General features: G+C 37.4%; 1 protein-coding gene across 4 annotated transcripts in view; it reads right to left on the bottom strand.

The window, feature by feature from the left end:
* The window catches only part of LOC126380382 (dual specificity calcium/calmodulin-dependent 3',5'-cyclic nucleotide phosphodiesterase 1), a 281,501-nt gene that overhangs the window by 58,117 nt on the left and 195,638 nt on the right, over positions 1-27,746 (bottom strand). For all 4 annotated transcript variants that reach the window (XM_050029798.1, XM_050029954.1, XM_050030030.1 and 1 more), the window contains one exon: positions 12,901-13,057. In XM_050029798.1, coding sequence (XP_049885755.1) covers positions 12,901-13,057 — 157 coding nt within the window. The remainder of the gene's footprint in view (positions 1-12,900; positions 13,058-27,746) is intronic.

The raw sequence follows: 27,746 nt of genomic DNA, 5'->3' as shown, positions 1-27,746 counted from the left end.
GAACTTCCACTTCTTAAGGGGTAAAAATGGGTGGAAAAGTTTGTATGAAACTTCTATAGTTTTAATTACTAGCGTTTCCAAATAAGTACAAATTACTCATTAATTAAATTAATTAAAACGTATTTAATTAGTTTTCTACACAACCCTAAAAAAGGAGATGTAAGTTTTTTTAGGGTGAAATAGTGGGTGTAAGTTTATATGGAAAATATTTTATTCCTAAAGCTATCGATTCCAAACTCACACATTCGTTGTCCATGCGAATCCGAGGCGGGTCGCTAGTTAATACAATAAATATGAGTTGCTGGAAAGTTTCAGTGTTTGGTTCTTCTATCGTGTGAGTTGTGAGATGGATTACCAATCTCATCAACCCTCGTGTCAAGGTTATTATTGAGTCATCAAAGGCCCCTAACATGGCTCATGTAACGATTACTTACTTACATCAGTAAGTAGTAATCGGGACCAACGGCCTAACGTGCCTTCTTCCGAAGCACGGGTCATCGGAGTTTGGAGATAGAATAATATTTAATGTAATAGCGTCCGTTAACAGCCTTCGTGGTTTAGTGGTTAGAGCGTTAGGCTCACGATTTGGAGGTCCGGGTTCAATTCCGATGGGGACATTGTCGAAATCACTTTGTGGGACTGTCCTTTGTTTGGTAAGGACTTTTCAGGCTTGAATCACCTGATTATCCGAAATAGTAAGATGATTCCGTGCTTCGGAGGGCACGTTAAGCCGTTGGTCCCGGCTATTAGCCGTTAAAACACCACAAACCCGCATTGGAGCAGCGTGGTGGAGTATGCTCCATACCCCCTCCGGTTGATTGAGGGGAGGCCTGTGCCCAGCAATGGGACATATATAGGCTGTTTATTTATGTTATGTATAATAGCGTACTCGTACCGATAATGGCAGACAAAACTTTATTTTAGTCTGTCAGCTCTACAAATAGCGCCGTCCTTAACTTACGACGAGTGCAAGACAGAGATAAAACTACTTTTACAATTGTCAAACCAAATTAAAATTAAGCTGGTGTCTGTAGGAATGCTTCAGAGCAATAAATACTGATGTTAAATGTTTGTATATTTTGTCTGTGTTCAATAGAGAATAACTGATATTATTTTAACTTTTTATAGCAAAGTTAATTATTTCTAGTTGACTATGTAAAATTATTGTACTTAAAAAGTAACCGCAGACAAAAAGTAATAACTCAAATAAAGTTGATACTGTTGGTAAATATAAAGGGTGTTTCTCACGATTTGATTAACGTATAAAATAAACATTATTATTTTTTGTAGAAATAAAATCCACCAATAAGCAATAATAATAAAGTTAAACGACCCAATAAAACTTGAGGGCGATTAATTGTTTAAATGAAATGGAACGGCGAGTGTCTACCATTGTACGTTCATTCATTATATTCAAAGTGGATGTGAGAAATAATGTGGGTTTCCTCACGATGTTTTCCTTCACCACTGAGCACGTGATAATCACTTATGATCCAAACACGAATTCGAAAACAAATTCGACAATCATTGGCTTAGGCCTGTGCTGGATTCGAACCTGCGACCTCAAAGTGAGAGGCAAGCGTTCTACCAACTGGCTTCTAGATGACACGGCTTCTAGGTGACATAAAGTGTTGACGATAAATATATATTTTTCCCAAAGGTATCATGTTGGGTATCAAATGAAAGGGCTTAATTTATACATTTCAAAATATATATATTATTATCTCTGACATTCTTCCAAACAGTGATGTTTAGGAGATAGCCGTGGTCGTACGCTGTGGTAAACAAACTTTTTGGAGATATTGGCATTCCGATTTGGAAGAATGTTAGAGAATTTGTTCCTGTTTCATACTTTTCAGAGCGCCATTTTGTCGTACTCGGGGTTTAGTTTTTAAACTTTTATTAGTGTCATTACTGAGTAAATGAGTTATATTTAGGATTTAACTTTAACCTAGTTTTTACCCGACTGCGGCGAAGCAAAAATGAGGGTTATATGTTTGACCGATATGCATGTGTGTATGTTTTTATGTATGTATGCTCAATAATAACCATGACACGAGGTTTGCTGAGTTTGGTAATCCACCTGATAACCCACACGATAGAAGAAGAAGATTAACCGCTTTATTATAAAACAAAGACTAGGTTTAAAATAATAATAAGCGCCACTAAAGAAAAAAAGAAGAAAGATGTCGTCGGATTTAAATGAAACGAATTGGCAAGTCATGATAATTCTATGCAGAATATAAACTCGCGCCTATTTCCCACCAGGGTAAACAGAGATTATGGAATTCCATTTGCTTCGATCCTGACATACTTCTCTTGCTTCCTCCACATTCATCGATCGTTTCATACACGCACGCCGGTTCAGAGTAGATTTACTGAACCTTTTCTAAGGACGTATCGAATTTGGATAATGTACCTACTTCCTTCTAGGTCTTCCTTTGCCAGCCCTTCCACCAACCTTCGCTTTATATACTGCTTTCGTAATCTTATTATCCTTCATCCGCTCTTTATGTCCAAACCAACTTAATATTCCTTTCTCAATCTTGGAGTGTATTTTTTTAATTTTCAAACAAAATATCTTCTTTTCAAACAAAATAAGTTTTTCATCCAAAAGACTCAGTGGAATAGCGTTTAACTTAAAAAGCTCTGAAGCGTTTATAACTCAAGGTGTCGAGTTAAAAGTTTCCGATTGAGTAGATTCACACCTTCCTGAAACGGAGGACTTCAGATAATTGTACTGGAGATATTCCAGTATAAAATGTGTCCTTTCTCGTCATAACTGACATCATTTTTCATTGCTCTGATTAAGCGGTTTTTATAGAAATGTTTATCGTGGAAAAAGTTCCAAAATTTTTCTTCACCTGGTTGAGACTTGGACTAATTGCTAATTAGAATTTGTGAATATATTAGCTATAGGATTCCATTTGCATTGAGAATTGAGGTTGTTTTACTATTACGGAGATAGAAGAAGAAAGACAGTAAGCACACTAGAGAAGAAGAAGACCGATTAACACTTAAACGTTATATTTATATAAACTTCATTTTTCTTAATTTAAAACTGCAGAATAATATATTTATTCTACTATTTTTTTCTTTTAAGTTTTTTATTCTATTAAGTTTTTCTACTAAATTTTGTCTACGAATTCATGCTATCTTTTCGCTTTATTTGGCCTAAGCACGGAAATGTAGGATTAAGTAAATACCAAATGTTAAGACTAAACGTGTTTAAACGTTGTTTCTGCTAAAATAAATGTGTTCAAATGTTTCTTAGGTTTGTTACAGCTGTTCCCGCGGTAAATCTCTTTGGACATATTTCTTCTTGATAACCGCTGCACTGCAAACGGGGCTTTGCTTAAAAGGAATGGAAATCTGCATTGAATTACATTAAAAGCTTTTAAGATGTTATTTTTAATTGTATGTAAAACTGAAGTCCACGTAGTAGTCTTATAAATTTTCTAATTAGTCTCGACTCTTCCCGTATTTTATGTACTTAAGTAAATTAAATTCTTTAGGCCCTTTCCCGCGTTAGCTGCTTACTTTTAGATTCTTTTGATGTTTCTTGTACTTAGTCGATTAAGTTATTGAACTTTATAAAAATATAATCTTCAGTCTCGTGTTGATGGAATATAATTAACGGTTAAACGAACTTACCTGTAAGTGAAGTTCTATCGTAATTATACGAGTGCTTCGTTCGAAGAGATTAGTAACCTGTAAGATGATAAGCTTGAACACAATGTAGTAACGCATAGTGACACCATTCATTGCACACATAGTTGAAAGCATATAGAAAAAAAAATAATAACAAAAGTAATTTTTTTTTTTTTTAAGGGTAGTCTTATATTGTCTGCCCCACTCGGATAGTCTCCGCGCGCTTCATTAGTTTAGGGCTCTGTTTGCGATATTTGCAGAACAGATTTGGGGTCTAGGGCGGGCGGGGGTTACTAATCTCTTCGAACGAAGCACTCGTATAATTACGATAGAACTTCACTTACAGGTAAGTTCGTTTAACCGTTAATTATATTCCATCAACACGAGACTGAAGATTATATTTTTATAAAGTTCAATAACTTAATCGACTAAGTACAAGAAACATCAAAAGAATCTAAAAGTAAGCAGCTAACGCGGGAAAGGGCCTAAAGAATTTAATTTACTTAAGTACATAAAATACGGGAAGAGTCGAGACTAATTAGAAAATTTATAAGACTACTACGTGGACTTCAGTTTTACATACAATTAAAAATAACATCTTAAAAGCTTTTAATGTAATTCAATGCAGATTTCCATTCCTTTTAAGCAAAGCCCCGTTTGCAGTGCAGCGGTTATCAAGAAGAAATATGTCCAAAGAGATTTACCGCGGGAACAGCTGTAACAAACCTAAGAAACATTTGAACACATTTATTTTAGCAGAAACAACGTTTAAACACGTTTAGTCTTAACATTTGGTATTTACTTAATCCTACATTTCCGTGCTTAGGCCAAATAAAGCGAAAAGATAGCATGAATTCGTAGACAAAATTTAGTAGAAAAACTTAATAGAATAAAAAACTTAAAAGAAAAAAATAGTAGAATAAATATATTATTCTGCAGTTTTAAATTAAGAAAAATGAAGTTTATATAAATATAACGTTTAAGTGTTAATCGGTCTTCTTCTTCTCTAGTGTGCTTACTGTCTTTCTTCTTCTATCTCCGTAATAGTAAAACAACCTCAATTCTCAATGCAAATGGAATCCTATAGCTAATATATTCACAAATTCTAATTAGCAATTAGTCCAAGTCTCAACCAGGTGAAGAAAAATTTTGGAACTTTTTCCACGATAAACATTTCTATAAAAACCGCTTAATCAGAGCAATGAAAAATGATGTCAGTTATGACGAGAAAGGACACATTTTATACTGGAATATCTCCAGTACAATTATCTGAAGTCCTCCGTTTCAGGAAGGTGTGAATCTACTCAATCGGAAACTTTTAACTCGACACCTTGAGTTATAAACGCTTCAGAGCTTTTTAAGTTAAACGCTATTCCACTGAGTCTTTTGGATGAAAAACTTATTTTGTTTGAAAAGAAGATATTTTGTTTGAAAATTAAAAAAATACACTCCAAGATTGAGAAAGGAATATTAAGTTGGTTTGGACATAAAGAGCGGATGAAGGATAATAAGATTACGAAAGCAGTATATAAAGCGAAGGTTGGTGGAAGGGCTGGCAAAGGAAGACCTAGAAGGAAGTAGGTACATTATCCAAATTCGATACGTCCTTAGAAAAGGTTCAGTAAATCTACTCTGAACCGGCGTGCGTGTATGAAACGATCGATGAATGTGGAGGAAGCAAGAGAAGTATGTCAGGATCGAAGCAAATGGAATTCCATAATCTCTGTTTACCCTGGTGGGAAATAGGCGCGAGTTTATATTCTGCATAGAATTATCATGACTTGCCAATTCGTTTCATTTAAATCCGACGACATCTTTCTTCTTTTTTTCTTTAGTGGCGCTTATTATTATTTTAAACCTAGTCTTTGTTTTATAATAAAGCGGTTAATCTTCTTCTTCTATCGTGTGGGTTATCAGGTGGATTACCAAACTCAGCAAACCTCGTGTCATGGTTATTATTGAGCATACATACATAAAAACCTAAAACCTAAAAATCTCTTCGAACGAAGCACTCGTATAATTACGATAGAACTTCACTTACAGGTAAGTTCGTTTAACCGTTAATTATACTTCGTGCTTCGTTCTCGAGATTAGTAACCTGTAAGATGATAAGCTTGAACACAATGTAGATGTTGAGAGCAGGTTCGGGAAATATCGCAGTAAAGAAAACTATAACGAAGTGTAGATGAAATGTATAATTGTCTAGTACTTATTATTATAATGTGTCTAGATGATTACAAACTAAATAAAATTACAAATTATTATTTAATATAGCACGAGCCAACTCTGCCTCGTTTGTGGTCATGATGGTTCTATTGTAGAATTTTCCAAACGTGGTGGAGTTTTGACTCCAACTAGCAGTTTTTCGAATCTGGTCAATGCTAACCCCTGCGCTGTACGCCTGGGATGTGGCAGCGTGGCGCGTGCTATGTGCTGAAAAGATTGACACATCCACACCAGAATCTTTCAGTGTAGACTTAATCCAACGACTGAGTGTTTGTGTGGTGACGGCTTTATGAGGCCGCTTAAAACTGATAAAAAGGTAATCTGACTCTCTAATTGAGGCCGTTCTATTTATGTAGCTAATTAATGACTTGGCTGGGCAAATCCCAGGTTTTTGCAGAAAGAAAGGTAAGGTAAGGACTGGATTATTCGTACCGACTTTCGAAGTTTTGATGAGATCTGAAATTTTGATAACAATCTTATCTGGAAATATCTTAATGTTATAAATATTTATTTTCGACAGGGTTTGTACCCTATGGGCGGTAACCAGTGCCAGTAATGTTACACATTTTTTGGCAAGTTTTTCCATTGATATGGCCTCGTTAGGGTACAAGAGAGCCAGGTAATCTAGCACGCACCCAGTGTCCCAAGTGATATCGTACTTGGGAATAGTAGGTCTTAGCCTAAACACACCTTTGAAGAACCTTTGAATACGATAATCCGTCGATATATTGGGTCCTAAAATTAAGGACAAGGCTGCTCTACAGCAATTTAACGAACCATATTGATTGCCACTATTATATAAATCAGTAAGGAACTCCATGACTTTAAATATTGATGCATCGTATAAAGGTGTGTTATTTTGTTTACAAAAATCATACCATTTATTAATATAGGTGTTGTACTGTTTAAAAGATGAATCAGCTAAAGAACTAATCATTATATCTACTGCCGAGGCTGGTACGGACCGTCGCAATAGTGCTGCCCGGATAATATTCCGGCAGCCAGGGTAAGGTTCGAGTGAATGTTCCTCCTGCTGGAATGAGAAACGATTACATGGTCATTTGAACTGAACTCAAAAATATGGGACGTCAAAAGACTGCGGAAAATTGGGTACCAAGGTTGTGTGGGCCACAACGGGACGATCATGATACCGGTCGCTTTGTCGGCGATAATCTTGCGCAGTGTTTTAAGTATCATCGAAACCGGTGGGAAGGCATAAAAATATAGATTCTTCCAGCTTATCGTATATGCATCGATAGCGAAGGCGTCAGGGTCCCTGTGCCAAGATACGTACTTTTCACATTTCTTGTTCAGTCTACTGGCGAACAGGTCGATGTCTGGGGAACCAAACTGTGAAACTAACTGGTCAAAAGTAGAGTTTTCTACCTCCCATTCTATGTCTGGATGTGAACGTCGGGATTCAGTGTCAGCTACGATGTTTTCTTTAGATGGGACATATGAAGCCTTTATAAAGATTTTCCTATGTTCACACCATTGCCAGATCTGTCTAGCAATGTCAGTGAGATGTGGGAATTGAATCCCGCCCATGCGGTTAATGTAGGATAGCGCAGTAGCGTTGTCTATGCGAATTAAAACTTGACAATTTTCTAAATGTTTTGCAAAAATTTTAATCGCAAAGTAAGCAGCTAACAGTTCGAGATAGTTAATGTGCATCCCGCGCTCCGACTGTGACCAAGGCCCATTCGCGGTGTCACCCCCGCAGGCCGCGCCCCACCCCGTAGTTGAGGCGTCAGAAAATATTTCAACCGCGTAACAGTCGTCTCGAATACGGTGCGCAGGGCTCTCTATAGCACGTAGCCACCATTGAAAGTCCGAAAGTAAGTTTTCCGGGATTTTCATATACCTGTCATAGTCATCATGAGGTTGTAAGTTTAAATACTTACACCGTTCTAACTGTTTTGTATATAACATTCCATATTCCACTGCGGGACACGCAGACACAAGAAGTCCTATAAGTTGAGCAAATTTTCTAATTTTACACCTAGTAATGTTTATTATTTTTTGTAACTCTGCTTTGATATGTGTTTTCTTTTCGGGGGGCAAAGTTATTTGCATAGTATGTGAATCCAAGACTGTCAACTGACTTTTTTCCCTATTGATTATAAAACCAAGAGCGGTAAGTAGATTAATAGTTGAGTTCACGTTGTAAGAGCATTCAAGATATGATCTTCCTAACAATTGAATATCGTCAAGGTATATTGTGGAAATATGTCCAGCTGCTCTAAGTAGACTGATTACAGGCTTCATTAACTTAGTAAAGATGTAAGGCGCCGTGTTCAACCCGAATGGTAGTACATTAAACTCATAAAGTTTATTGTTTCACATAAATCTCAAGTATTTACGAGAATCTTCGTGAATTTTTATTAAGAAATAGGCGTCCTTTAGGTCGACAGTGGCCATAAAACAGTCCTGTGACGTTAGTTTAATTGATGTACGAATATCCTCTAGCTTAAAATGACTTGTGTCAATAAACTTATTCAAGTTCTTTAAGTTTAATATAAAGCGCATTTGACCATTAGGTTTTGGGCGCAGGAAAACACTAGATATAAATTGTCCTTCGCAGTGTTCGCATGCTGAAATGGCGCCGATACCTAGTAGGCTATTAATAGCCTCTTCAAAGCATTGCATTTCACTGCTAGAGTAGTTTGGGATCGGTTGTACATAATGTTGCACGACTGGTCGGGCAAAGATAATTTTATAACCTTGAATTATATTCAAAATATTATGGTCGGAAATGATAAGTGACCACTGCGAGTAAAACTGTGCTAGTTGTCCAGCGTACAGTACCGGGTCTAGCGGCGGCGGCGCGGCGGCGACGACGGCCTGGAGGCGGCGACGCGGCGGCGACGACGGCCTGGAGGCGGCGGCGCGCGTGCGGTTCGCCCACGTCGTCGTGGCAGGCACGCGGTTCTTCTGAGCCCCGGCACCCGTCGGCCTGCGCTGCTGCTGCGGTGCTGGAGCTTTCCAGTTTAAACCTTTGTTTCCCTGAGGTTTCTGCGTTTGAACAGCAGATTTTTTCCCCACCTTGTTTATCACCTTAAGCTCGGCGCCCGATTTGTTTACTGCCTTAGCCGCTTTCAAGGTATCGGTTAAGTTTTCTCCGAAGAGATATTTATCCACTTTGGAAGTACTTAAGTTTTCTTTTAGATCCTTTTTAAGGGAAAACATTGCGAAGTTTCGTCTAGTGATGGATTCTGCATATTGGATGTCGCATAATAGGCGAGCAGTGTCCATCAATTTCTTAATGAGTTCGTGATCCTTATTTTTGACACTACTTATGTGGTCAGTCATTGCGGCCCCAAGGACTGTAATAGCCGTGGCGAGTTGTTTCTGCCGGGCTTCAATAGCCTTATCTCTCTTGTACATACTATCGGGCAGAGCAGCTTTGATTTCGGCGTTGAGTATAGGCGCGCCGATGAGGCCGCAGTTACCCGGAATAGGATATTTGTCGACCAGTTCCTTCCGAACATTTTTATCTAACCCATTTGTCGCAAGGTGTTCGAAACGGGATGCTAGGTCCTTATGTATATCCGGTCCATATTGTATGGTTGCAGAGGGGTCATCGCCGAGAATCTCTAACAATGCGCTGTCGAGGACGTTCTCTGCAGCAGGTGGGGTACTCGTGGTAGCCCGAGCTTCATCCACGGCGGCGGCGACGGCAGTGGCGGTCGCGGTCCTCTCAGCCACCGCGTAGGACGGTCCCGGTTCGACATCAGAGTTGGGTCCGTGTAGAGTGACGATCAACGCCGTCCGGTCGCGCTGATTTTCTTCGCCTAGATGACAAAATTATACACGTATAAAGATACGCGTCGTAACTAGGGGGTGGTATGACTCCCACAGAATCATACGTCAGCAAAATCCGAGATTACGAGATAGTCCCACAGACGTCTCTGTACCCGAAAATTAATGTAAGGTGTATTTCCCATAGAAAAACACGCAAACATATTTTAATTCCTGAGGAATTATTCGTGTGAACAAAAAAGGTGCCTAAATATCTATACCTATACCGTACTCGTGGAGGACTCCCAGAGAGTCAACCGATTGAGCATAGTAGGTATGTGGTTATAAGTATCTAGGTACTTATATAATACACTTCTCATCAAAAAAATCGAAACACTTCCGTTTTCATTGTTTCTGTCCGAATTTAACACAAAAAAGAATTCATACGATGAAAAAAAATACATAAATGTATAGCTGGCAGTTTGGCCATTACAGTAATAAGCGAAAATTCTAAATTCAAAATTAGAATTTCATTTGTTTATCTTAAAAACGAAATGAATCACTGTTTTGAGACAAATGTGTGTTTAGGGTTGGAGTACATTTAGCGTTTAAAAACTAAAAATTGGCGCCTATCCTTAAACTTTTTGTTTTTTATTTCAATACTGTGACTTTGGGACGTCTGAAAAAAGGTTTTTTTTCTAAAACGTATGGATACTTCGCCCACAGAAGCCGCCCAAGTTGTGGCATTGCTGGATTCTGGCCTTAGTCAGCGTGTTGTGGCTGCAAGACTGCATCTAAGCCTGTCATCTGTTCATAGAGTCTATAAACGTTATCGGGAGACTGGTTTGTTCACGCGCCGTTCAGGATCTGGCAGGAATCGGGTCACTTCTGAGCGAGATGATCGATTTATTGTAACAACTTCTTTAAGAAATCGACGCCTTAACGCTTTTCAACTGCAGCAGCGGCTTCGTGTTGTACGAAGGGTGGCTGTAAGTGACTCTACAATTAGAAGAAGGTTGAAGGATCGTGGACTGGTACCGCATAAGCCAGCAAATGGGCCGAAATTAACTGCAGACCATCGAAGAGCGCGCCTTAACTTTGCACGTGAGCACCTAAATTGGTCATACCTACAGTGGAGCAAAGTTCTCTTTTCTGATGAGTGTAAAATTATGCTGTATGGTAACGACGGAAGGAACAAGGTCTACAGAAGAGACGGAGAACGCTATGCACAATGCTGCATTGAAGAAAAGGTCAGCTATGGTGGCGGTTCGTGGACGGTTTGGGGAGGAATCAGCGCCGACGGTAAGACAGAGCTTGCTTTCGTGTCTGGGCCACGTCTGCCTGCACTAAACTGTCATCGATACGTCGAAGAGTGTCTCGAGCCTCATGTGATGCCCTATGCACATTTTATTGGCAACGGCTTCATATTCATGCACGACAATGCTAGGGCTCACACCGCGGGCGTCGTACGAGATTATCTTAACGAAGTCGATATCTCTATTATGGAATGGCCAGCAAGAAGCCCGGACATGAATCCCATTGAACATCTGTGGGATGAATTAAAGAGACGAATTCGAGCAAGAGATCCTGCCCCAGAAACACTTAGCCAGCTGCAAGATGCAATCCAAGAGGAATGGGACAATATACCACAGCATGTGATCGTGACTCTCATCCGATCGATGAAGAACCGTATGGAAGCAGTAATTAGAGCTCGGGGAGGGAATACAAGTTATTAAATAAACGTTTTTTAGCTTTTTTTTTCATTTACGTGTGTTGTTTTATCCATTTCCTTTATACTCCATACGGAATAAAAATGACTCATTTAACAAAATACGAAACCTATGAAAAATTCATTTAAATTTAGAACATTAACATTAAGATTTGATAAGCTCATATTACTCACTATTAAACGACATTTAACATTTATTCCTAAATGTACACATTTTTCTGATAATCCTGACAAAACGTAAACTTGCAAGGTGTTTCGATTTTTTTGATGAGAAGTGTATATATATAATTATTATACTTGAATCTGAGCACGTTGTGGCGGTGGAAAAACTCCCAAAGAGTTATCCGATTGCCGATTGTGCCGTAACGAAATTTGAATTTAGAACGGGCAGATTGTTGGTCATGTTTTGACCTTGACCTTGTTTTATGCAGTGGCGAGATAAACACCTAAAGTGTCTGACGAAGCCGTACATAATAAAAATTTAAATATCGAACTTGACGAAAATTATGTAAGTTTGTACTAAATACCTTGTAGGTTCTTCGAAGTAGGTGATGGTTCCCGTGACGACGCTTCCGACGATGATGATTCAATAACTCGAGCACGAGGTCTTCGTGAACGCATTATCATGCGTTCTAATGTTTTTAGACGTTTGTTAATGTGATTCACGTCACCAATATCCTCACTGTGTCTTTTGGACATTATTAGCTAGTAAAACTATTGTATTCTAAGAGTTTTTTCTCGAATTATAGGTCAATTATTTGAACCGTGCAGAATGGCGGAGCACACAAAAGCGAAATGAAGCGCGCGGAGACTATCCGAGTGGGGCAGACAATATAAGACTACCCTTAAAAAAAAAAAAAATACTTTTGTTATTATTTTTTTTTCTATATGCTTTCAACTATGTGTGCAATGAATGGTGTCACTATGCGTTACTACATTGTGTTCAAGCTTATCATCTTACAGGTTACTAATCTCGAGAACGAAGCACGAAGTATAATCAGTGGAAATTATCATAACAGTACGACTAAAATTTTGTGCGGATTATGTATGGTTTACTACATGAACTGTAGTTTATGGAATAGAAAAAAAAGGTTGGGAAGACCTTCACGCGTATTTTGTACGAGAACCGCTGTCGCCAGTTCAAAGCCACTCTCTTTTACTACTACTCCTGCAAACAGATAACTAAGCCAGCTTTACTGCCTTTCAAATTCCATAGCCATTTATCGGAAATAATCTACGTGATAAGCTGCAATTTTATCATTACTTTTCGTAAAAATATTTGTTTGATAATATCCGATCATAGGTTTTTTTGCTTTTTTGTGAAAAAGAAGGATCTTGTATGATATTTCACTAACTGCTCTGCGGGTACACACAATCGACCTTTTATAATTTTCGTGGAGCTCTGCGCGTCGTTAAGTTTCACCGAGATCTGTTAGACCAACGTGATAGGTGGTGAGCCGTATCGCCGTACCTTAATTTGAGGGAACGAACTTAACAAAGGTCACATTATCTGCTATAAATATAATAGCTACCCTAAGCATATAACAGCTTACCTAAGTGCGGCCTTATCGCACGCGTCGGGGGTATCGACGGCGGGCAAGTGTTCGGTGTCAAGGTCGAGCTGATCGAGCTGCTCGTCCGTGGGGGTTGAGCAGCTCTCTGCTTTGCTGCGGCTTGACGACCGCCGCACTATCGTCAGCGCGCCTTGTTCTGTAACAAACAAAACACATGTTACTTACCATATTCACACAATTTTACATACCAAAATCTTTGCACTTTAATGCCTGATGGCAAATATCGATATTTTTTTTTTATCACAGGGATATTCTCCGCACTCACAATGGTGTGATAAAAAAAGTCGTTTTGACAATGTCCTCACTGGGAATCGAACCCGGACCTCGAGATCGCGAGCCCAACGCTCTACCCACTAGACCACGGATGCTGTTAAATGAATTGAAAACACATATTATACACAATATGATAGTCTAAAAATAGACAAGGATCTTATGGCATATGGCTATAGTCGGAACTAACTTTACGCTAAATCCTTCTCAAGGCTAACTGTCGTATCTGTGTGTTATTAACAATTACAAAAGGTGCAAATCAGTTTCGTCAAAAAATTCAGATACGATAGTTAGAAAGGAGAGGAGCGAAATATAACATGCAAAATTACTCATGCGAATATTTTGATGGTATTAAATGTTTACTTATTGACGAAACTTCAAATCGAAATCACGAATTCAAAGGAAACATCTTTTATTCCGGTCTTATTTAAGATCACTTAGGTAGTAAATTAGCGTACTTACTCTTCGTCTAAACGACCATTGCCGAAAGCTTTTACCTAGTAAATAAATTTATTACAAATTAGCAAAACAAAGTTTTACTAGATAATTAGCTTAAGTAACTGAAAACCTTGTTTTAAATAATGGCCAGGCGGGTTAACAGGCGCGGCAACATCAACGCTATTCATTTAAAAAGCAATATTGCTATTTGATATTTGCGCATATAAAAGTACGCAATGCCAACAAATGTCAAGTAGCAATATTGTCTTCTTAGATGAATTGCAACAATGTGACAGGTCAGCAGGTCAAGAATACTTTAAACCGGCGTTTTCAGTCTTTGATGAGAGTGGAAGTAGCGAAAGTGGTCAGGATCGTAGTTATACCGTGGTCTCTGCCTACTCCAACGGGAAATAAGCGTGATGTTATGTATAAATGTATAAGTAACTAAACAGCCTAGGTGGGAGCTATAGTTACACACATTATTGCCAACGTGCAATACAATTTTTATTTTTAATATTATAATGAAATAGCAACACAGTACTTTCTTCTTCTACGATCGCGCGACCATCACGTGATTCAAAATATTTGTGTGCTTTAAATTTCAAATATACTTACCATGGACAACATTGAAGACAACGTTTTTCAATACATACAAACTCCTGTAAGTAATTCCCACCTAGGTAAGGACTATGGAATTCAATTTGATTCGATCCTGACAACTCTTGCTTCCTCCACATTCATCAATCGTTTCATACACGCACGCCCCGGTTCAGAGTAGAGAGTACTAAATCTTAACTAAGGACATTTTCAATTTGGTCAATGTGCGTCCTTCCAGGTCTTTTTCTGACAATCTTCTCTTTATATACCGCTTTTGTAGTCGATATTATTCGTCGCCATCGATCCTCCTCGTCAGCACACCAGCCAGCGTGTACCATCACATCGTCACACCACACACACACACACACACACATACATACACGCGCGCACACACACACACACACACACACACACACACACACACACACACATACACACACACACACACACACACGCACGCACGCACGCACGCACGTAGGCACACACACATACACATCGTGTGTCTGAGTGCGACACACATACTTATTATAAATAAACATCTCTAATTTCGGAATTAATATTTATCAAGCGTATCTTCTAGCGTTATTCTGCTTTCAAAACTTTTGAGACATAAAAATTTTAGCTTAGACGTGAGATCTAAAAACTTTGAATTTCAAACCCGACTCCCAAATGAGCTAATTAATTAGTCATAAGATTGTTATGTATTCGTTCTATTCCCACGCGTACCCAACGTTAGGTAGGAGGTAATTAAATTTTTAGGTTTCTGTACCCAAAAGTGAAAAACTTTAAGCGTGAAAAGATAATTATACATATATACTACTTTCGCATTTATAATAATGTTACTATGATTTATATTCCGACGCCAGAGGAACCAAAAATGGACAGAGTATAAAAAGTTTCAATTAACCTAGTTATTCTTGTTACCCTATTTTCTCGCCGGGCATTCACTAGACAGTGCTTATTGAAGACTCTACTCAATTCAACACTTTTATTTAACTCTATCGGAACGTTTTCAAATCTCTTTTTAATTTTTATTTGCGTTTATTGAGCTCACGTGCGAGTACTTAGTGCTTACCAATGTGCTTTCTTTGTCTATCAAAGCTACCAGGTTTAAAATAAAAAAAAGAAAAGCTGCAAAATAAATCTGCAGTTTATACCCAGAATATTCCAGGCCCAGACACAAAAAAACTTGTTTAGCTCTCCCCATAACAACCACGTAAAAGGAAAAACATGTTAAAGATTTTTTAAATTTTCATTCTCTTTTTTTGATTAATTTTGTTTAATGTCAATAACTTATTATTTAAGAAGAAACTGTAAAAAAAAATATCAATCAAATATTATAAAGTTAATAATATTTCCTATACTTCGGGATACTTCGGTACCAACATTGTGTGTATGTTGAATGAAATGTCACTTTAATGCTTTAATAAACAAAAAAAAACTCGATTACATAACTTATCGTAGATACAACTTTATAACCTGAGGTTATATATAACGCTTAATTTTTAGTCACCTATTTAAGTATTAAATTAGAAATACATTATAATTTATCCTCTAATTTTTTAATCAGCACCTTAATATAAGTTCCTTAATTCAGTGTGGAACTCAATAACCTACTTAATAATATTAAATATCAAAATTTCATTTGAAAAGTCATGATAATTGTAATAAAGCTCAAATATCTGAAATTTTATATCTCCATCTTCCTATTATTATCCCCATGTTCACAGGGTCCGCTTACCTACCCTAAAGATTTGACAGGTCCGGTTTTTTACAGAAGCCTGTCTGACCTCAAATGACTGAACTAAAATATGTATATTATTATGTCTACTGTCTACCCCGTACGGGTGATCGAGGGGAGGTTTGTGCTCAGCAGTGGGCCATAATAAATAGACTGTTTTATTACATCTAGGCCTTTCAGAACGGTCTCAATACTTTCATACGGTCTACTGCTTTTTTTGAATCAGGCATTCACTAATAAAACATAATAAAAGTCGCATCAGCGGCAGGTAGAAATATTCACGTCGAAAAGCAAATTTGCTATTTGAATTTGTCGTCCGAAATAGCCTTTGAATTTGATGTTGTTTCGCAAACAAATACGGGTATCTGAATATAATTTAATGTTTCATGTTTATGCTCACAGGCAGACGAGTAATGGAATGAGTAAGATTTGCTTTTCAATAACAGACAGTTTCATTTCAACATTTATTTAGACAGTATTTAAAGTCAACTGTATGCTTAATGTATTTTTCACGGGTATTGGAATGTTTCCATTTTAGTACGTACCTAATAATGTTTCTTATTCACCGTTTTAAACAAGTAACATGAGTGCTCCATACCCCCTCCGGTTGGGGGGGGGGGGGGGAGGGGGCTGTGTCCAGCAGTGGGATGCATATAGGCTATTTATGTTATGTTCAATGTAAGTATTTAGGTTTGGTTATTGTTGACAATTGCAACATAAAAATACCTTTTAAAAAAAAGGTTATAAAAAAAAATTAATTCTTTACTATTTTTAAATTTAAATTTTGTATTCATCGAACTTCTCTTATTGTCGGACGTGTTTGTAACGTTTGTAATTATACACTTAAACCTAATTATATACGAAGTGGCAAAACAATCAGCGTTTCCTTTAATACAGTTTGCGAGTGGTGAAATAATCAATCCACATTTCCACATTTTAACAGTTATAGTCTACCATATTTAAGTCACCTAATTTAACGAAAGCAGTATATAAAGCGAAGGTTGGTGGAATAGCTGGCAGAGGAAGACTTAGAAGAACGTACATTGACCAAATTGGAGATGTCCTTAGGAAAGATTTAGCATCTACTTTGAACCGGCGTGCGTGTATGAAACGATTGATGTTAGTGGAGGAAGCAAGATAAGTGTATCAGGATCGAAGCAAATAGAATTCCAGTCTCTATTTACCCCGGTGCGAATTAGGCGTGACTTTAACATACTATAATTTCCTTAGAAAAAAGTAACTGATTTGACTAGTTGGAAACCTATTAACCTATTAAAGATGTTTCGATTGTCCTAACGGATTTCGGCAGTCACAAAAAGTAGATATAATCAAGGAATTATCTCAACGTGCTATGATAAATAGATGAAATGTTACACAATGATAATTGAACATAGAAAATGTACTTACATGAGTGGAAATAAAACTGAATTATTTGTAACGGTCGGTTAAAAAGAAGCTGATCTGTGATGCGTTTTATTTGTTCGAAATTGGCGCTTGAGACTGGTGTGTTTTGTTGCTAATTTTTTTTAAAGTTTGGCTGCAATGGCCAAGTATTAGAATAGACAGGTAGTATTTTAGAATGACGATGAAACTATTACAGGTCTTTTTATTGCCTATGGCAATATTCTGTGTGAAAAAAAAATAGAAACAAACATAGACAAACACCACTCACACACTCACAAGTCAGTGTGTCCACTTTTTAGACATCAATCAATCAATCAATCAATAATACTTTATTGTACAACAACATATATAAAGGACATAAATATACGAATAAAACATAAGCACAATAGGCGGCCTTATTGCTAAACAGCAATTTCTGCCAGGCAACCTTAGGGTAGACATTGTGGTAGCCAGCTGGATACCACACCAGGTGTTAGATTTTTGGTGTTTTTGGACGTTATTTTGATTTTCCATATAAAACGCGGTAGCTCTGGGGAAAGTAAAAAAAAAAACAATGTACTTTTACATGGTAAAAGTAATTTGAGTCCTGAATATTTTTTTAGTACAAAAACGAATAAAATTTTAATTAAACGTACTACGACTAGCATCTGCGTTGAGTTCTGATGAAATGTAATAATGTTTCCAATTTCAAATTCTGGATAGTAAAATCCAGTTACGGGTATCCAGACAGACACAATTACTAAAATAAAATTAATTAAAAAAAAATCTAAACCGAACGTAGTTTCAACTTATGTACAAAAACCGTGTGTCAAAATAATGTAATATGCTATTAAGAAACTTAAATTTTGTATACTTACAATTGGGTCGTGTACTAGGTTCAAGATAAATTATGAAATTCTGATTACTAAATAAAGACACATCTAAAACTAACGAAAAACATTTTCTTTTTTCTATTAAACTTATTTATGAATTTTAATCAAGAAAAACGTAATAATAAGTCCGACATTTTGTCACGTTTTTCTATGACGTCACAGAGTGCTTTTTCATACAAATTCCATAGTAATTTCGTGTTTTGACGTTTAGTAAAAAGTAACTGATTTGACTAGTTGAAAACTAGCCTATTATACTAAATCATTATTACAGAACATATAAGATCGACTTTGTACTATTAATTTTAAATATTGTAATAGCGCCGTTAGAAGACTGGTTGGTATGCCTTTAATAAAAAAATAATAATAACTTAGTAAGAAGGTTCCATACGACGTAATAACCTTTCTTACATAGTACGCTTATGAAAAAGAATCACCTGATTTACGCTTCTCATTATCGTGATAAATTGCCAATAAAGAAATATTAGGGGAATATATTACTTAATTATCTGTCTTCTTACACCTACTCTTGATTAATGGGATTAGGATTAGGTTTTCTTTCTTCTACCTATCTATACATAATACACATATGTCTCGATTCCTGCAGACACTTCCTAATTGTATTTTAAGTTATACCTGTAATTTTCTTATCGGCCGAATAAGAAAGGGACGGATGATTGACAGCTGTTAATTTAAAAAAGAAAATAAATGAATGGCCCAGGCGAATTAAATAGGTGCTGCCAACTTAATCCTGTCGGGTTATTTTTTTGGTTTTGTGCCTATATTTAACTTGTGTGCTGTAAATCTTATGACTGACGATTACACGTCCCTTTCTTTTTTGTCTACAGAAATTAGCATCATTATACTATATATAGTTATCTATATATAAGCGAAAAGTCAAGGACAGACTGAACACGAAATAGGAGTGTAAATGTTTACATAGGAGTTCCTATTAGGACGTAGGTGCTCACTAGGACGGGATTTTGGGAAATTCCCAGTTTATACGAAAATTACTAGAAAATACTCATTATTATTTACATAAAAAACGTATTTATTTATTTTTCGAAATAACGATCCTGAAATAAGTTTACTGCACACTGAGAGAATATCGGAAAGTGCTTCGGACCGGTAAGGAAGAGTTTGGCATTTATGTCTAAACTGCATACAAAAAAAAGCCGGAAAATATTTAAAACGTCCCAGTATCAGCTCTGTGGCCGGTACCTTTGCATGAAACCACAGCACAAACCCGAATATTACAAGAAAAACAAAAAGAATTTTGAATTTTGTGTCTGTGGAAAATAAACATTTATTTACTTACTAATACCACTGCAAAACCCGATGCTGCTTCTGTGTGTATGAACTCAAACCCTACAATCTTGACACTTGGCACGTATCTCGGGGCAAAATGCGAAGCAAGGAGTTTCGGAGGTGCTTAACATCGAACGTGCTGTGGAAATTGTGGTCCAAGATGGAATTACTTATTTATTCAAGGATTTATGGCAGAGGTGCTCCAACTTGACGATTTATTTGTGTATATTTAACGTTGTAAGTTTGGCGCGGTATAAAACGTCGCTCGTTCTAATTACTAAGAGTCAAATAACCTTCTTTTTTTGAAGTCAGTTAAAACGCGTGACGAATAAGCGAGATAGACCAGTTCCGTGATACAGATATACAACTCCAGCTTCAGTGAGGAAGATATATTTGCAGTAAAGATGCTGTTATACAAGTCGCTCAAGAAGAGTGTCATCAGATAGCTCGGAGACGCGGTCGAACACCGAGGAGCCTGACGTCATCACGCTACTGAAGAAGATGGATCCTGGCAACGTGCCAACGTTCGTGGTGACCTGAAAGGGGCTTGCCCCTTGTCGCCTTTGACCACGTCGATGTCACCAGCCTCCCGAGGGAAATCGAAGTCCTTAAGGACTCACTTTAAGTGAGTATGGTCGACGTGTAGCTGAAGTTCGAGCCAACGCAGATTACGGTGAGGGATTTGCGCAAGCTTTGTGTCAGCAGATTTAAAGGAGCAGTAGACCATACTCTCCAAACCTCATGAAGATGACCATGACGAGAACTTTGTCAGTGTACAAACGAAGATTTCTGTTTTTTGACGGGACTTATTGTAAATTTACCGCAGTTGGCATAAACTACTTGGCCGGATAAATGGGAAGTGCTGAGGGCTCTCACCCGGTACAAAATTTAAGACAATACATCCGAGGGTGCCTAGTTTGACGCGAATCTCAGTAAACCTAACTCAGGCACTGGTGGGGAGCGGAGCGTTGAGGTTCTATACGTAGTAATTATTCCTTATTCTATGCTCCGGAGTAAATAAAACTCCTTCGAGATGGTGATAAGCGGACCGCATTGTATAAACTAGGAAATTATTTACATTAGTTAAAGATAAGGGAAACATGCCGCGTCGCCAAAGTCCCTGACGCTAGTTCCGTCATATTGCCAGAGCAAAACATTGGGTTTTTATTTATTTTATAACTTTTACCAATATGTGTCGTGAATTATTAATAATAACTACTAAAAGTAATAAATTTCGATCGTTTATTCACATTTACCAAAACATGTGGTTATTATTAACAATTTTGTAAAAATATTAATATTTTTCTATTAATCAGATTTACCGTAACATATACATTATATAAATTTGATGTTGCCAACAACCTTAGTTATTAAATTTTTACTAGCTGTATGTGTGTGTTTCTAGTTTGAAATATTTTAAAACGAAGAGTAAATCCTTTAGATTTACGTTTCAGAATAACAGTCTAACTTTATTATGTATCCATTCTCTCACAAAATATTTCAACTTAACCTTTAAACATTTTCAAACCTTCATAGAAATCGTATGTTTATATTTGTATACCAAGTTAGTTTAACTCGGTCCCTTGCCAAGGATAAACGCTGGGAGGTATAGTGAATCTAATAAGACTGTTTACCTCCGAGACTGAAATCCCCGTTGGCACAGAAATACTAGTATGCTATGTAACAAGAATAGACGTGACTAGTTCAAAATATAATTTTCTGGGTGTACGAATTATTAATATAAAATTTGTTGTGTGTTTTAGTTAGTCTATATTCGCAGGGTGGTGACTGTGGTTACGTTGGTGCAACAGAAAGCTCTGTGCGGTGTAGATACCTACTTAGTTCATCTTGCGATGGATGTACCTCTGTCTAACCCAATTGGGATACTGTTTATGTTTATTACATTCTCACACACGACACCCAAACACATGCGTGCAAACACTATACATATATTGTAACTTAAAATTTACTTTCCTTTTATTACTTATGTTTCTTTTCTTTTTATGTTTATTACTGAGTATATTTAAGATTTGATATTGAGCCGTAAAATAGGTAGCCCAGTTAGAAGAACACTTGTCTCTCACTTTGAGGTCGCAGGTTCGAATCAAGCACAGGCAACCAACTATTATCGAATTTGTTTTCGAATTCACATTTGGATCATAAATGATTGTCACGTGCTCAGCGGTGAAGGAAGACACCATAAGGAAACCTACATTCCCGAGAAATGACCTAACCTAACCTGTATTCGGCTGGTTTTCCCTTCGCAGGTTGGAAGGTCAGACAGACAGTCGCTTCTGTAAAAAACCGGACCTGTCAAATCTTCAGGTTAGGTAAGGGGACTCTGTTAAAAATGCGATAATGCTGGGATGATACTTAAGATTTAACTTTAAGTATTCCTATTTTTAAATAAAAACTTCATTTATGTTTTCTTACGTACCTACCCAATGAATCATGTACTTATATTATACACCATTTGAAAGTCATTAGAATTGACATTCAGAAATAGCCTAACCTTTTACTCACTGTAAAGTTTGTGATCAAATAAATTGTTTTTACAAGCAGTCGGGCTTATCTGTCCGCATTTCCGAGGGTTGTCCGCTTGCTTCTGTTGACTGCCCGTTGCCACGGCAACCGAGCGTTTCGTTCGGAGCCTTCTTAAATTGCATCCAAGTCCATTAGAGTCTTGCTCTTTTTGCACGTTCCCTGTAATTTATTCTCGGGAATTCGAAATTCCCAACCCCGTAACGGGGACCCGATTCCACAACTTTGCTTTAAGTAAGTATAATACTTCGTGCAACTTTGTCATGTCTTGCGGCTTGATGTTAGATGTTTTGTTTTTCTAAGGGCCATATCTCATGAGGACAACTTGGTGGCAACGTAGCCACTGTCGCACGACTAACAAAACAAGCGTGCTTAGAGAAACGGTAAGTAAATGTTCTAATTTCCTGCACAAACATTTACTCTGTGATACATTTACACGAAATAGAAGAAAGAGGTTGGAAGGGCCAAGTGACCGCGAAACGCGCGCCATATAAGCATAAGAAAATAGTTCATACTTCAACTTTGCACTCCACTTATCCGCAAACTTTAAGACGAAATAAAAGTAAAAGTAATGATAACATAACATAAACAGCCTATATACGTCCCACTGCTGGGCACAAGCCTCCCCTCAATCAATCGGAGGGGTTATGCAGCATACTTTGGAGTATGCTGCTCCACTGCTGGTTGGTGGAGGTGTTTTTACGGCTAATAGCCGGGATAAACGGCTTAGTGGAATCATCTTACTTTTTCAGACTATCAGGTGATTCAAGCCTGAAAAATCCCTACCAAACAAAGGACAGTCTCACAAAGTGATTCCGACAATGTCCCCATCGGGAATCGAACCCGGACCTCCAGATCGTAAGCCTAACGCTCTAACCACTAGACCACAGAGGCTGTTAATAAAAGTAATAATACGTATATAAAAAGGCCGTCTTGTGCATTAGCTGTAGGGCGAAAAATCAAATATCATCTGTTATGCAAGGGGATCCCTCCTTACCACAGGAAAGCTAAAAACCTTAGTATGATCGGAGATTTATCAAAAAAATACTTTTGTATGCAGTATCTTTTGAAAAGTAATGATAAAATTGTAGCCTATCACATAAATATAGATTGCTGGTAAAGCGGCTATGGAATTTGAGAAGCAGTCGAGCTATCGCAATTATCTGTTTGCAGGAGTAGTACCAAAAGACAGCGGGGTTGAATCGGCGACAGCGGTTCTCATACAACTTGCGCGTTAGCGCTTTTCTATCCTCTTTCTTGTATTCCGTGTACATTCAAGTCACAGATCATAGAAACAAGGGAGATATGCCCTCGGCAGTAAATTACACGCATGTCGCCTGTTAACTCACGTCGCGTCGGCGCTTCAGCGGCCGTACTAAGACATTTCTGTCTGGAGCACTGCATCGATTTACCCGCTGTTCATTGCGTAGACAACACAAGCGCTAGTTGTGGTTGCGCGATACCTAAGAAGCAATGAACGACGTAGAAAGTTTTATAATACGGTCGTTGCCTCATGTAATATTATCGTTTTGTGCATATTTAGGTCCCACTGTATATATGTATATATATATTTCCGCGGGATCTCTCTAAAATAAAAACTCTATGACGCGGCTATAATAGGTTGGCAATTTTGTATGTCTTAGTTATTAAGTAAGATAATGTACCCTAGCTACTATTCTGTGATGGAAACGAATAAAAAATATAGAACATGTTCAGCTGCTTTTTTAAAATAAAATCCAGAAGGGTTGTGTCCTTTCCAACACGATGACAGTAAAAAAGAAGCAATGAATGATGTGGAAAGTGTGATAATAATAATAATGATCATTGCCTCATATAATATGCTCGTTTTGTGCATATATCGTTACCATCAACCATGCTCCCACGACACCTCTCTATTATTATAGAGAGCTCTTATTAGAGCTCTATGATTTGAGTCGTATTTGGAAACAGCGCCCTGTTTTGCTTTGTCATAGCAATCCGGTTTGAGCGTATAACCTGAAACGTGCAGTCTAATTTCCTTTGAAACCAGACACTGCCTTTGTTTCTATCTAGTAATTATGTTTCGCATTGAAACATGCGTTATTTGAAACTAAAGTGCGTTGGGATTAGGCTTTAGTGAGTGCTAAGATTGCTTATGTATGCTCGTACTAATAAGAAACAACAAATGCTGAACGTATAAGTAGTCGATTTATTTATTTATTTATTTCTCTCTCTACAAAGGATCATTTAATAACTAATGGGTACAAAATGTTTTGAATGAATACCTTTGAGAGAGCTGGAGTCTGTACTGGGCTCGAAACCCGTATTACAGTTCACCAGGCTCCCCCCTCTGAACTATGTAAAGCGCTATACTAATTAATTAAGTGCATTATAGCACGTAGTGTGTCGATGGCCAAGCAAAGTTCAATCGAATTATTTGATTTGCTTGGGTATATACGTACATACACACGTTCACAGCTTGTTTTTTTTATTATTAAGGCGGTTAGTTTATACAATGTGTAGGTATAATAAAAAATCTTGCTTACTGATCTGGGAGTAAAGAAATATGCGTAGCGGCTATGAGTTATAATAATGTATATGCGTAGCGTCTTATCATATTATAATCCCGGGCTTATCGGCAATATCTTTGTCACACTGCGATATGTCATTTTATTTCTAACAAAGGTTTTTATGCCCAGCCCCATCGATCAAGACTGTATAAAACTGATAAAAAATCATACTTAAGGAGTGGAATTCTCTGCCATCTTCTGTATTTCCGAATGCATATAACCCGGGTGCTTTTAAGGCCATAGTGAACAGGCACCTTCTGAGCTCGCTCCATCTCAGGCGTCGTCAATGCATTTGGGCAAGTCTGGGGCAACGAGCAAACCCATCGAAGGTAAAATAAAACTTAGTTCATGCCACCACCCGCGATTCGTCATTTTCTTGATGGCGTCAAAATCGGGAGGCCTGTGCCCAGCAGTGGCACGTTAATATATGCACTTATTTTGTTACAGACTTATTATCGCAATGATTACTTCTACTATTAGACTCGCATACTTACACATTCATATTTCTACTTAACACCCTTCGCTCTAATACTTAGATATAAGTTTAATTTTAAGTTTCCTTTGGCAAACTATGCGCCAACATCATATGTACCCATCCTATTTCATGTGCCTCATTGTATTGTTTTCTGGTAATAAAAATATTTTCACTTCATTTCATTTCATTTCGTGTCATATTTTGTATTATTGTATTTTTTGTATTATGATTATAAACAGTTGTTAAAATGATGGTTATATGAAAACAAGATTGGATCACTTAAGATTCCTCGCAGAGAACCTTTTATGGCAACATATTGCGGGTTATTCTGCACATAATGAGATTTCGCGTGAATATAAAGATGTTATTTATATTTATCTTGACGACCTCCGTGGTTCAGCGGTTGAGCGTAGGGCTCACGATCCGGAGGTCCCGGGTTCGCATACCGGTGGGGACATATCACAAAATAATCACTGTGTGACCCCGGTTTGGTTAGGACATTACAGGCTGATAACCTGATTGTCCAAAAAGTAAGATGATGCGTGCTTCGGAAGGCACGTTAAGTAGTAGTAAGTAGGTAGTCGTTACATGAGCCATGTCAGGGGCCTTTGGCGGCTCAATAGCAACCCTGACATCAGGGTTGATGAATTTGGTAATCCACCTCACAACCCACACGGTAGAAGAAGATATCTTAATTTAAATTTTCACTAACACAGTAACGACTTCCGTAGTCCGGTGATTGAGTGTTGGGCTCACAATCCGGAGGTCCCGAGTTCGAATCCCGGTGGGGACATATCACAAAAATCACTTTGTGATCCCTAGTTGTTCTTATGTAAGTATAAAAACTATTTGTATTTCATCTACTTATCACGCCTTCTCTCGTGTGGGTTATAAGGACAATAACCAATCTCATCGACCCTGGTGTCAGGGTTACTATTGAGCCACCAAAGGCCCCTAGCTCATGTAACGATTACGTACTCACTAAGTAAATAGTAGCCGAGACCAACTGCTTGACGTGCGTTAGGAAGCAGGGATCATCTTACTTTTGGACAATCCAGGTGATCAGCCTGCTGTCCTAGCCATAAACTAAATATCACCAAGTGATTTTTGTGATATTTCCACCGGAATTCCACTCTTCAATGTAATGGAGGGGGGGGGGGGGGGGGTGGCTATTGCCATTAAACGGGCTCAAATCCTGGAAACCACATGATATCAATTGGGTAGTTTCCTAAGTCAAAGATAAATTATGAGATTTTAATAATTAATGGCCCCGATTCCTGCAGACACCGCCTAATTTTATTTTAAGTTATATCCGTCATTTTCATATCCGTCGAAAAGGAAAGGGACGGATGATTCACAGCCTTTAATTTTAGGAAGAATGAGTAAATGAATGAATAACCCGGGCGAATCAAAAGGTACCTCGCTGGTATGCAATCCGTTTGACGTGCTGTCTACTTAACTGTGACGGGTTATTGACGGATGTAAAATTTTTAGACGGTTGCTTTAGATTTGTGCTTAAAATTGACGTGTGTTCCATTAATTTTATGCTTGTCGATTACCCGTCCCTTTCCTTTTCGGCGGATAAGAAAATGACAGATATAACTTAAAATAAAATTAGATGGTATTTACAGGAATTAGCACCATTATATAGTATAACTAAAACAGATACCTACTTAGTCAGTCGTTTAGTAGAGTTCTCATATAAACTCATGAAATGCCAAACAAAGAAAATACTAGTTACTAAATAAAGGCCGATCTAAAGGTGACAAAAACGTTTTCTGTTTTCTAATTAACTTATTTATGAATTTGTATAAAGAAGTATTAGTTTGTTTGTTTTCATTTACGGTGAATGTTGTGTACGCATGTAATTGGCAAGCATAATATACCAAGTCTTTCTTTCTATTTATAATGTTGTCTGTAAAAGTTTAATAAAGTTTAATGCTGTATGTGTACCTAAATAAATAAATAAATAATAAGAAAAATGTAATAATAAGTGCGACATTTTCTCACGATTTTCTACGACGTCACATGTTGCTTTCATACAAATTCTATAGTAAGTTTCGTGTTTTGACGTTTAGTAAAAAGTAACTGATTTGACTAGTTGGAAACTATTCTATTATCTATTGTCCAAACACGAATTTGTAAAGTCGATTTTATTACATTGTGCACTGAAATATCCCAGTTGTAAATGCAACATTTTATAAATTCAATTCCGAGAATGTCACTACATCACAAAGTATTTGAATCGCATCCAAAACGTAGGTTCGAGGTTTTATGGCGTCATAATTTTCTACGTATAGTGTCTGGCTAGAGGAATTTTAATGCCTTTTTTAAGTGATAAAAATTATAGGAAAAAATCATCTTGATATTAAGTAAAAAGGCTTATAAAAACGAATGATTACCTTAATGATAAAACTGTCTGTTATTAAATGTGTTCCTCTTGTCATTAAATAACTTGGAAGTATCCCTTTATTTATTAAAAAGATGTGTTGTTGGTTGCAGTTTCTTGTGATTTCTTCTCCTCAGCCATAACACATTCAAAAATGTTATATTGACTTTCAACAAGTTTTTCTATGATATTATTGTGTTGAATAAATGATTTAGATTCTGTTACCTAAACTATTGTGAACTAA

This window comes from Pectinophora gossypiella, chromosome 1, assembly GCF_024362695.1.
Source record: "Pectinophora gossypiella chromosome 1, ilPecGoss1.1, whole genome shotgun sequence".
Lineage (NCBI taxonomy): Eukaryota > Metazoa > Arthropoda > Insecta > Lepidoptera > Gelechiidae > Pectinophora > Pectinophora gossypiella.
The sequence above is the reverse complement of the archived record's forward strand: the minus strand, read 5'-3'. Positions and strand labels throughout refer to the sequence as shown.